Source organism: Eptatretus burgeri, chromosome 16, assembly GCF_056783735.1.
Source record: "Eptatretus burgeri isolate ZD-2024b chromosome 16, Ebu_testis_v1, whole genome shotgun sequence".
Taxonomy (NCBI): Eukaryota; Metazoa; Chordata; class Myxini; order Myxiniformes; family Myxinidae; genus Eptatretus; species Eptatretus burgeri.
In genome coordinates, this window is record NC_140976.1 from 806,949 (window position 1) to 819,283 (window position 12,335).

At 42.7% G+C, this 12,335-nt stretch overlaps 1 protein-coding gene across 4 annotated transcripts in view; it reads right to left on the reverse strand.

The window, feature by feature from the left end:
• The window catches only part of LOC147010296 (uncharacterized), a 60,624-nt gene that overhangs the window by 46,776 nt on the left and 1,513 nt on the right, over window positions 1-12,335 (reverse strand). Inside the window, exons 1-2 of one of the 4 annotated variants that reach the window (XM_085860708.1) lie at window positions 12,142-12,335; window positions 1,253-1,416 (exon numbers count right to left, since the gene is read on the reverse strand). The exon at window positions 12,142-12,335 is cut by the window's right edge and continues 112 nt beyond it. In XM_085860708.1, coding sequence (XP_085716834.1) covers window positions 1,253-1,331 — 79 coding nt within the window. In that variant the 5' untranslated portion in view covers window positions 1,332-1,416; window positions 12,142-12,335. Of the gene's footprint in view, window positions 1-1,252; window positions 1,417-11,682; window positions 12,035-12,141 lie in introns of those variants that run through there. The other 3 variants (XM_085860706.1, XM_085860707.1, XM_085860709.1) reach the window with 3 other exon arrangements.

The following is a 12,335-nucleotide window of genomic DNA, read 5'->3' on the forward strand; positions in this document are numbered from 1 at the left end:
TAGATTGGGTCCAGGAACAGGGAAAGGGCAGAGCGGATGATGATTTCCGAGTTGTCCAGGATTGCTTTTTAACCCAGTTTGTAGATAAGTCCACGAGGGGGAGTGCAGTGTTAGTCCTCCTTTTAAGTAAAGATCCCAATATGTTGGAGGAGGTGGAGGTTCGGGAGCATTTAGGATCAAATGACCACAACATTGTGTGTGCAAAGATTATGTTGAGGGTTGGAGTTCAGGATAGTAGAGCAAGGCCGTGAGATTTCAGGAAGGCAAACTTGAGGATATGAGGAGAGAGTTGGCTGATGTAGATTGGGAGACTCTAACAACAGGACAATCAGCATCAGAAAAATTGGAAACCTTCAAGGACCAAATGTGTGGAGTGCAGAGTAAGTGCATTCCAATGAGGTGTGAAACTCGAAGCAGAAAGAGACCAGGGTGGTTGAGTAGTGAGATAAGGAACACTATTAAGGAGAAGCAAAATGTATTTATTCGGTTTAAAATAACAGGACTGGAGTTAGATTGACATCACTATCGGAGTAAACAGAGGCAAGTGAAGAAAATAACTCGGCAAGTCAAAAGAGAGAACGAGAAGGACATGGCTCCGAATATTAAACATAATATCAAGGCTTTCTTTAAGTATATCAGGGGGAAAGACACGTTAGGACCAGTGTGGACCCATTGAGGAATAGCACTGGGAGAGTGGTTATTGAGGAAAGTGAGATGGCAGGCTTATGAAACAGGTATTTCTCTTCAACTTTTACACAAGAACAGTCAGGAGAATTGCCAACAGCTGAGAGTATCTATCAAGGAGGTGAGGAAGGGCTTTTACAGGAGATCCAGGTTGGAGTGGACGAAGTCAAGGAACAGCAAGGTAATCGAAGGGTCGATAAGGCTTTTGTTCTCTTCCTCCCCGGTGAAGTCACCGTCAGGTCAAAAAAAAAAAACGAGCCACCTCGAAAAAGCATTACCAATAATCTCCCACATTGTATAAACAATTAAAAAACAGGATGATGGGAATGTTCACAATAAAAAGGACACTTTGCCCATCCAACCATCCGACCAGACAAAAAAAAATCTCACAATCCAAGAAACATGAAAGAGAATCATTGCGAACCCTTTGAAAAATTACTATTTTAGCACGGTGGAACTCTTTTGGGATAATAGAATGAATAACAAAAATAAATAAAACAGAAATGGGAAGAATGATGAGGCATTAAAATTGGAGTGAAAAATAAAGTAGCAAAGAATAACTACTCACAGACATCATCGTCGTCGTCGCTCGTGCCCCAGAGAAACACATTGGGGCACGGTGTGTTTTCCTTGTCACTGTGACTCATAGCGGTCTTGCCACAAACTCGCTTGTATGTGCATGGAGATGGTATTAACCTTTTGCCACCTTCTCCTTCCACCGCACGTCTCACACTGAGCAATAACATGGAAAAAAAAAACACACTTGTTGTCAACGCAAGTTTAGTCAAGTAGACTTACAATAGAGAACATATCATTATGGCCCGGGGTTCACTTTGAGGGGAAGCACACGAGTTCCTCCTGAACACCCGGTCCTGAGGTCAACAGCCGTGGATAAATCCACGGCTCGGCGGGTTGCCAATGAACCATGAACGCCATTTGGTACCACCAATCCTGGCAGGGTTAACACAACTTCGAGTGTTATCTCACCTTTGGAATTGTATCAAAGGGGACTCACGCCCTCGATGCGCCCTTGTCTTATCTTACCTGATCAGGAACAGCCAAGTGAAGCGGCCAAGTACACACCGGCTAATATGTAGAGCCAATCGGTGGGGTAGAACTTCCAGGCTAACGCTACGTGCGGACTATAATGGACCAATGAAGGAAAAGACACAATAAACTGGGTACATTTACAGTGCAAGCAATTATATTGATAGGAAGGGTGAGGAAGGGTATGTGGCACAATAAGCAAAGGATTTATTACAAAAGAAAATACGTGCAGCAGAGAAAGCAAGGATGGGTGAGGTGAGGCAAAATAAATGCAGTTATTTACAAAAGAAAGACAAGGGCGGAGCTGTACCGTTCTAACACTTACACAGGCTTATCTATGCTAACATGACGGGGGCCATCAGAAACATTCCCAAGGAATATAAGAATAGTCCAGAAGGATAAGAAAAGTATGAGGTGCCTGCAACCTCAATTACCAGGCAAGGTCGACGGACCTGCGCAAACCCAGTTGTTGAGAAGGGGGAAGGAGGAAGAACACTGAGGGTGTCTAAGGGACGTGGTCGGAGGAGGTGCAAAATGAGGGTGCAGTGATCTGCAAAGAGAAACTGCAACAAATGTGGATCAGTGGGCCAGGGTAATCGCTGATGCTTTTTTTATGAACATGCGTCCACAGTGGATGAGACGAAAAGGAAAGAAAAGAAGGTGCGAGAAGATAGGCTCAAGGAAGTGCAAGAAAGTCTGTAAGCGGAACTGCTAATGCTCTTATAGCTGCATTCGGCCCGGTGCCTGGTTCCTTTGTTCATCCAGTGCTCCACTCTGTGGACTCTGTTCAACTCCTTTCTGACCCATTTGCTCCATTCCACCGCCCTGCCAAGCTCCATCTGTTGAACCACAAACCAAGAACGTGCAGAACCCGCAGCCCGTTCCTGTGCAGAACGCACGGTACATTGTAATACCCTGGTGAGGGAGGAGCCTGGAAGCACATCAGGAGGAGCGATAAGTGCTTCCCAGTGCCTTCAATTCTGCACAGATCATTACCATTGCACTGGCCCCACCCATATGAGGGTTAGCCAGCAGAAATGACCCCATTCACTCTGCGCTCTCCCACACGGTCGAGCTCCGAGACGAACATGGCGCTGAGTATTTGATCACTTGCTTTGACCGTGAATGTGTGCCGAACACGCAATGAGGGCCACAATTGAGCGGAGCTTTCGGGCTTCCGACATGACATAGAATAAAGCCCAATGCACACCCGTGCTCCAAGCTCGAGGGCATGCATGAAGGAGACTCATGTGTGCAGCAAAGCAAAATTTGCAAAGAACGGGCAGAAAAGCCGACCTCAAGCCCATGCAACGCATATGACCCACAACCCCACGACACATAAGGGAAGGCCTACGGAGAACAAATACTAATGAAATAACTATCTTGGGAACTGCTATATGTTGTGTTCCATTGCCTTGGGGAGTGACGCTTTTGCAAAACAGTAACAATATTTTGGATGTTTGTGACTTGGAACTTGTCATTCTCCTCTGAGAAATTATTGTAACAACTCGCTTGTGGCCAGATCAGATAATGATAACAGACCTACAAGTGACTTCAAGCCACCAGATGGGACGAGAAGAGATCTCCTCTGCTTGGAATTAAACATATAATTAAAATCGGTAAATTGGAACCGATCCATTTACCGACCATTGGGTCATTGTTTAAGTGTTTAAGAGAGCTGTTTAAGTGTTTTCTTTTCATATTACATTTCTTTTATTCGTGATAACTCTGCTCTGTGTCTCCCCTCCCCAATTATTGTTATAAATAATAATACGTGTTATAGCACGGTGCGTGTTGAGAAATTGTGATGCAGTAAATTGTTAATTTGGACCAACGGGCCTTGGTAACCATCCGCTCGGGTTACACACGGTTCGGGCACGGTAACGGGTCATTCCGCTCGAGGTCTGTCGAGGGTGTGAATTCCCTGTTAGCTTTGCCGCATGGGTATTTAGGTATATTGAAGTTTGGCAATTAACCCTACCCCACGCGGTCGAATTATTGGCGATTGACGGTCCTGTAAGGGACCTGTCCCTTCCGGACTTATCCGATGGTCACGACTTAAATTCCGGTGTGTTCGGTGGAGCCGACTCTACTGTTCCCTCTCGCGGTCATGCTCGTCATATCAACTTTGTAATTTGTTGCAGTCGTTTCCTCTTTGTGAATAAAATAATCAATGTTCATGCAAACATCACGAAATAATCCATCACGAAATTTAAATAGAACTACCCTTGTGTGTTACAGGTAATCATGGCACTCACATATCGCAGATTGTTTACTTGTGGACCCACACCACAGAAGTATTGACGTAATGACGTGCTGACGTGATGAAATCGACCCCTCCCCCATCTCGACCTCAAACTCACGTGAAAAACGAGATTGACTTGAAGCGACAGTTAAAGAGCAGGTTTTGGGTCGCTGATGAGTTTGCGTGATTCGAAGGTTGGAAGCACATTAATAATCGTTGGGTATTTATTTTCTTACATTAGAAACTCAAAATATGCTAAAATTAACTTTTAAGTCAAAACTTTTGTCAGTGATCGAAAAATAGTCCAGAAGTTACCGAAGATGCTGTGGCGTCACAAATCCGAAAACTTCGTGGAGATTCAGAAACAGCGTGTAAACAATGGTGAGATGCGAATCAGAGAGTGATTTCAGCGGCGATGAAATTGAGTGTTTTCATTCCGATATCGCAGAGGACGAGTCGGAGGATGGTGGGAATTTATACTATGGAGTTTCTGGCCCTGAGCCATATAAATTTGAGCCACTTGCAAGTTCCAGAAAATGGCCTATTTCGTGTACAAGTGGCAGAACTGACTGCCCGGCAGTTCACACTGACAGACTCCACCAGACAGATTGGTTTGTAGATTTTCATTTTCTTGTTTAATGCATAAAATAATGTAAAGTTTGATTCGTCTGCGACTTGATATAATAATTTTTTAACCCTCTAGTAGCCTGGTGTTGGCTCAGTGGTTAGGGTGGCAGCTTGGGATCCTAGGGTCCTGAGTTCAAGCCCCGTCAGCCGCTGAATTAATACTCCAGGGGGTTGACTCAGCCTGTCATCCTTCCGAGGTCAGCGAAATGAGTACCAGTTCCAGTGTGTGTACCAGTCGAGGGGCACTGCATCAGCAAGACAGTAGCGCTTCAAGAAATGATAGCTACCCCGGCAGCTAAGCTGCCATACGACCACCCCAACCCTCTCGTCACTCAAGTGTCAGAAATAGAATGAATCAATAATGGACCAAATATTTTATACACCGTAGCCTTGGCGTTGAAGTCTTTCTGACGGCCGAGCTTGACCCCAGCGAACGTGAACAGTGAGAACAAACCGCAACTTTCAAGAGACTGTTGTGGCATATCTATCTATAATTCCAGCAATGTGTGTGTGTGTGTGTGTGTGTGTGTGTGTGTGTGTGTGTGTGTGTGTGTGTGTGTGTGTGTGTGTGTGTGTGTGTGTGTGTGTGTGTGTGTGTCCGCTGTTTCTTGAAAACCACTGGTCCGATCTAATTGAAACTTGCCAGGTATATTGCTGGGGCCCTGTGGATGTGCCTTTTCAAGGTTTGATATTAATCAGACAAGTGCTTCCCAAGTTTTGGCCATTTCTTTACCAACCAATTACAGGACACGTTGCTGCGAAGGCGTGGCCGATGGGGAAGAGATCCTCAGCCACGTTCCCCATGACGGGTCACAACGTATGGACTTCCGGATAGTGTATTCTAATAATTTCTCAGATTTCTTATGCGCATTTATAGATAAACACAATGACCCAATCCAGTCATCGTTTACGAGAGTGAAGGAACAGTCTGTGTGGTTGTTTGAAAGTGTTTTTTTTTTCTCTTCTCTTCTCTTTGTGTTTTTCCTTGCGATGACATTGCGGAAAGGCAAAATACGTTGGTGCTAATTGAATAATTGGCCATTAAAACTAAATTGCGAATAATAGTCGGTGACACTGTGGGAGAAGATGAAGCAGGAGCCATAGTGGCGTGCAGAGGGGGGGGGGGTGACGGTGCGGGGCATTCAATCAGAGAAGGAAATAAGATAGTAATTTTATAATTTCAGTGGTGATAAATCAATTTTTGGAGGCTCACCGCACTGCAGAGGCAGTTGTTAGCCCTTTATTCCTTCAACATGGTGTACCCTTTCTGTCTAGAGAAAATGGTGCTTCTCCCCATCCCACCACACACATGCGCATGATGTACGTGGTGCAACCATCAAAAGCAACAAGCAGACGTGGCTGTTCGTTCCTGCGTTTCCTCGAGTCATAACTCGTCTTTTCTTCAGCTTTTTGTGCATCGAGATTAGTTATTTTACCTACTCAGGTCACTGAATAGCTCTAGAACGGGTGCAACTATGTTTTTTATCGGTTTTTTGGTGATATTTAATGACATATTTACGTGGGACGTAGTAAGAGTGAAGCCTGGATGATCAGAGGACTGCTCTGGCATTTAATCTCGGAATAGGAGAAATTTATTCCTCAACATGTGAATATTTGAATACAGATACCACTAATTTGCAAGTCCATGATATAAATTGCACAAAATTATCAGTGGAGAATCAGTGTGAAATAATTTGATACGAAGGAACAAAGAAATGAAATATGGTTTATCCATCTGCAACTGACCGATTGTTTACCATTTTCTTCCCATTTTCTCATGCGTCTTACGGTTTTTGAGATAGAAAATGAAATGTTACGAGTATTTCATGTGCTTATTATTATCGAGTTTCAGAATTATTGCAGTATAGTTTATTCTCCACAACCACGCCATCTCCACAACACAGCACCCTCCTCAGCAAACAGCGGCAAAATGCCGTTGTTACGAACTCGCGGCGCAACAGGGGGAGCCGCATTCAGTGTCCGTGTGCAATCAGCCTTCCAAACGGCTGATTTGCATAAACCAATCAAGACGGGCTTTGCCCTGGAAAAGGCCAGCCAATCAGAGGTGAAAGCGGCAGAGCCAACCTGGGGTGAAGGTTCAGAGGTGAAAGGGGGAAGCGCTGATTTCGGGTGGCGAAACCTCCAATGGCTTCTCCTCTCGGGCTATAAAAAGCCGCGTTGGCAACGCGCAGGGAGTTGGTGGTGGAGCTGTTATCTATAACAATATTATTGTTTTAATTTTAATGCTTTCATTGTTTTATCTCAAATTAAGATTTTTTTTGTTCTCTTATTATCTCCAAATAGTCCATGGGCCCAGGCATATATCGGTACCATCTGAGGAAACCAAATTTTTGGGCTACTAAGTTGTTGGCAGGGACTATATGATTATTTCAACATGTGATAACCATTCCAGAAGAGCAGCTTAGTGTATGTATTTTGCATTTTTACCATTTTACCATTCTCAGATATTGACGTTTTGGGGGAAAATCATGTATGTGCCGTCTTCCGTCATGTACGTGTACATGCCACATGTACGTGCCGTCTACCAACACCACGACAGTCAATTAACTCTGACATCAACTCTTCTGTGCCAGACAGGGAGAGATAGAGTCCAGTCAGCTTCCACCATGTGAAGACTGTCTCTTCATGCACGTCCTCCGTGCAAACTACCAGGCTGCTATTTGGAGGCGCTGTCTGCAATGCCAACCCTATGTTCCAAGTCCCAAGGGTTGTGGATAGACCACTGATGATGACGGGAAGCTGGCCATCGAGTGGATGCAGGGTTCTCCAGCACCAGATGCAGTGTTGCAACTGCTTTCCTGCAAGTGTGGACGGTCGTGCAAACTCCCAGACTGCACGTGCCTTGCCAATAGCCTGAAGTGCACTGACATGTGCAAGTTGCGAACCTGCAGCAACCAGCCCGCTGATGTCGAGGAAGAGGTTGTCGACCTCGAGGACTCTGATGCTGATAACAGTGATGAAGACTGGACTACTGATACATGGTGTGAATGTTTTGGCACAATCACAAGGACATTCATGGCTACAAATATGCATGAGTAAAACATAGTACATAAACATGCCACAGTAGCGTGGTGAAATTTGGGTTATCCGTAAATTTCACATTTTGGACGCTTGTTGGAACTCGGTAGGGGAAGGGCAATTCCTTTAACCGTGGTAAAAACTTGTAAAATGTTCATAAATGTTTTCCTCGTACAACATGTGCATGTTGTAGGCTACTGCGGTTCAGTAGCACTACCCAGGGAACTTGTATGACAATATTATAAATTAAAATGTTCTGAAAATCACTAATCAGCAACATTTTGATCGGCCCTATTGTTCGCCCCTTTCTGCCATAAAACAAATTCTGCCTTCAGGAATGACAGAAAGGATTATTCGGATGGTATAAATAAAGCATTTCAGACATGTATTTGTGGTTTGCAGTTCATTCTAGCCCCATGTGGAAACAGCAATTGCATCATGAGTGAATGTTTCTGAGTTAGCCTTTTCGCTTTCATTATGCGGAGGGTGGGTACATTCCAGAGATGATAACTACCAATAAGCTGCCAGTCTGCAATGGTTATCACATCAAAATATGATATGTATATATATATATATATATATATATATATATATATATATATATATATATATATATATATATATATATATATATATATATATATATATATATATATATATATATATATATATATACACACCAATTCAAAAATCATAACTAGGATTGGTTTCCTTAGATGGTACCGACAAGTGGAATTTCTGGCCTGGGCCCATGGACTAAAATACAAGAATGAATATTTGTTCAAGAGAAAATAAGCTTGTCTCAGAAGTGTGTAAGTTCGTAATCACTTTGTACATATATTTTTTTTCTTCAGATGTCTCAGATGAAGAAAGTACAACCGAGTGGAGCACAGAACAGGAAAATAAAAGAGGGGCAGAGTCGAAGATGAGTCCCATCAAAGAGGGCCATTAGATGCATGGATAAAAAGAAGTCAAGAAGAAGTAGGAGAACCTGGAGAATTAAAAGATGATGTGGGTGCAGAGAAGGATTTTTCTGATATGGATTCAGCTCGGTCAGAACATAATACTCTCTCTCCTCAGTCTCGTTGTCAGGATGATGATCCATGTGAAGAAAATAAAGAAGATTTTAGCATATTTGTGCAAAGAAGTGATTTTGGCTGTTTGAAGAAACCGATTCCAGATCATTTGAAGATGACAATATAACAACACGGCCCTGAAAGATATCGGAATAAAAGTGGTCCATTTGCTGAGAAGGATAGGAGATCATTTTTCAAACAGTGGTTTGATAAAGTTTCCACAAACGGAGAAATTGTGGAGAGAAAATGGTTGTTTTACTCTCCATATCGGAAAGCATGCTACTGTTTTGTTTGCTTTTTGTTTTCAAACGAGCATTTGTCATCTGTGTCAAACTTTGGAAAGGAAGACGGTTTCTCCACTTCGAGAAAATTAAATCCAAGAATACCTGACCATGAGAAAAGCCCTTCTCATAGAAATCACATGAGGAAATACCTGAACCTCGTAGTTCGACTCCATCATTCAATTACGATAGATGCTGAACTTGAACAGCAAATGTCTGCTGAAAAGAAAAGATGGAAAGCTATAACTGAATGGATTGTCGAGGTTATATCCTTTGTGGCAAAACAGAATCTGGCCTATCGTGGACATCGAGGAGAAGGAATATCTGGGTTATCAGAGCCAGGGGAGACAGTCAGTGAAAATACAGGAAACTTTCTCGCAACAATCAGACTTTTGGCCAAATATGATGATATCTTAGCAAAACACTTGCAGAGAGGGAAAGAGAAACCAAAAAGTGTCACCAACTTGTCCAACAGAATTCAAAACGAAATAGTCAATCTTCTTGGTGAAACTGTCAAGAAAAATATAATTTCCGAAATTAAGGACGCAAAATATTTTAGCATAATGCTGGATTCAACTCCAGACATTGCCCATGAAGATCAGGTTTCTGAAATTCTGCGTTGATGCGTTTCCGCGTTCTGCGATTTGTGTGCTTATTATTATCGAGTTTCAGAATTGTTGCAGTACAGTTTATTCTCCACAACACAGCGCCCTCCTCAGCAAATTCTGTGTTCATATTGATGAAAACAGAAAAGTAGAAATAAAGGAGACATTTCTGGGATTTTTTCAATTCAACAAGAAAGATGCAGTCAGTCTGGTAAATAAAATTCAGGAAAAATTGGAAGAAGACAAAATTTCCATGAATGACTGTCGTGGTCAAGCATATGATAACGCAGCAGTTATGGCTGGAGTGACAGGAGGTGTTCAACAAAAAATTCTTGAAGTTAACCCAAAAGCTGTGTTTGTGAACTGCAAGAACCACAGCCTCAATTTGGCCTGTGTCCATGCAAGTGAGGTGCAACCTGTTGTTACATTTTTAGGCATTCTGGAAAAACTCTACTTTTTTTCTTCATCTACTTCTCGTTGGGAAGTGTTAAAATCTTTTGTCACTCGGACTGTGAAAAGACAGTGCGACACAAGATGGAGTTCCAGCCATGATGCTGTGCAAGTAATCCATGAAGAGTGTGACAATGTTATTGCAAGCCTTCAACACCTGCTGGAAGGAGAATTTTCAAGGGAAACTAAATCTGATGCAGGATCGCTACTGAACTCTATTCAACAGTTCCCGTTTATAGCTTGATTAAATTTTTGGTTCTCAGTTTTATCATCAGTGGAGAACGTCTCAAAACGTTTGCAGGATCCGAAAATGGGGTTCCATGAAGCCTCTTGTGATCTGAGAGGACTTATTCGCATCTTGAATTTGCAGAATGACGAAATTATCCACAATGCAATAGATTTAGGCAAAGAATATTGTGAAAATTGGGGAATACCAATTGCATGAACAAGGAGAAGAAGAATAATGCCTGGAGAGTCAGCAAGAGATAGTGGACTGACGGCACAAGAAGAAATGAATAGAGTAATGGTAGAGATTGTGAACAGATTAAAAAGTGAAATTGAAGACCGCAGTGCCTGTCTTCAAAGACTCAGTGACCGATTTTCTTTTATTCTGAACTTGAATTCAGTCATGATTTAAGATGAACAAGAAAGAGAGAAATTAAAAAGGAATGTTCAGACTTTGCAAATTATTATGACAACGATGTGGTTGAAATTAAGTTATATGACGAAATTATTGATTTTGTGATGCTCCTTCGAGCTGGAGGGAATAGAGTTCCCCCTGATCCTAAAGATGCTCTGGAGTCTTAACTGCAGTATGGGAGGGATGTCTTTCCGACGCTGTGTGTTTCTTGCAGATTACTGCTTACAATCACATTTTCAGTCGCAAGCTGTGAAAGGTCATTTTTAAAACTGAAATTAATAAAAACATATCTGAGTTCTTCCATGTCGCAGGAGCGACTGACCGACCTGGCTTTAATGAGCATTGAAAAAGAATTTCTCACAGCTGATGTAAAAAGTGAAGTAGTTCAGGTGTTTTGTGACAGGAGGGATCATTTGGGGAAAATAACTTAATAAATTTGATTGATTTATATTAAAATCGAATAAAGCGTTTATTTCATGTTTCATCTGTGTTTATATTTTCAAAATGTCTTCCTTTCTCATAATATTTCTCAGTATATTCGGCCTAACACTCGAGTCTTTGGGGCATACAAATCAAGATTTGCCCCGGACATCAGCAGACCTGTGCACGCCACTGAGGAGCCAGCTGAGGAGGAGAAGGCCGAATGGCGGGAACAGCGTCACGCTTCTTTTCAAACCGAGCTCACTCATTGCGTTGCCTTGGTAATCGTCGGCTGTCAAATGGTCACCACAGATGACAAGTCCATCCAAAGGGTCCTCTTTACCCGTTTTATTTGGGGGAAATTCGCCCGTTTTGTTTGTCCAAATCTTATCCACTGCCGGCGAACGTTTGATTCCTTCGGGAATCGGTGCGAGCGATTTCCCGTTTTCCAGCCATTTTCGCAAAACATGACGACACACGGACGAGGCATGATGTACAAATATCCAAATAACTTTGTTCAACAATAATTCAAAATAAAAAAGGATAATATAGACAGTTGTAAACTCACAAAAAGCGAAAGATCGGCCCCGCTCAACTGGACACTTCTTCAATGAACGAGTGAGGGTCCGCTTTGTTTTGGACAACGTGACGTCACCATCTATTTATGGCAAGCGGCTGTTTTTATCAACAGCCTCGAGAAATGACAACTTCGGAGTTAAATTTCATTAATCCTCCCGATAGTTAGGCAACCACGATAGTTTGCATCGAACTATTTAATGCACATATAATCATATTGATACATTTTCAGAACATGTTTGGTGACCCGCAACCTGCTCTTTAATAATGTAAAAAAAAAAATGGACAATGGTGAAATACTTTGCCAGTTTGTAACGAGAAAGACACTCCGGCGATGATGAGTCGTGTCATGACTCGAAATCCCGTCACCATCACGATCAAACATATTATATATATATGTTTATATTGTTGTAGATTTCCGCCGGCCGGCGTGCGAACGATCGCGTCTCACCAATAGCGGTCGTTTCGCCCACCGAACGGACAATCCAGTCGCGGATTTCCGGATCAACGCCGGAAACCACAACGGGTGGGTTTTTAACCACACCACAACCTTGTCCGCACTCCACCCGCGCTTCCGGATCCGATCGCCAAATCTTCGATTTACCTCATGATTCGCGCGGGAAAGTGACCGAGAGATTGTACCTC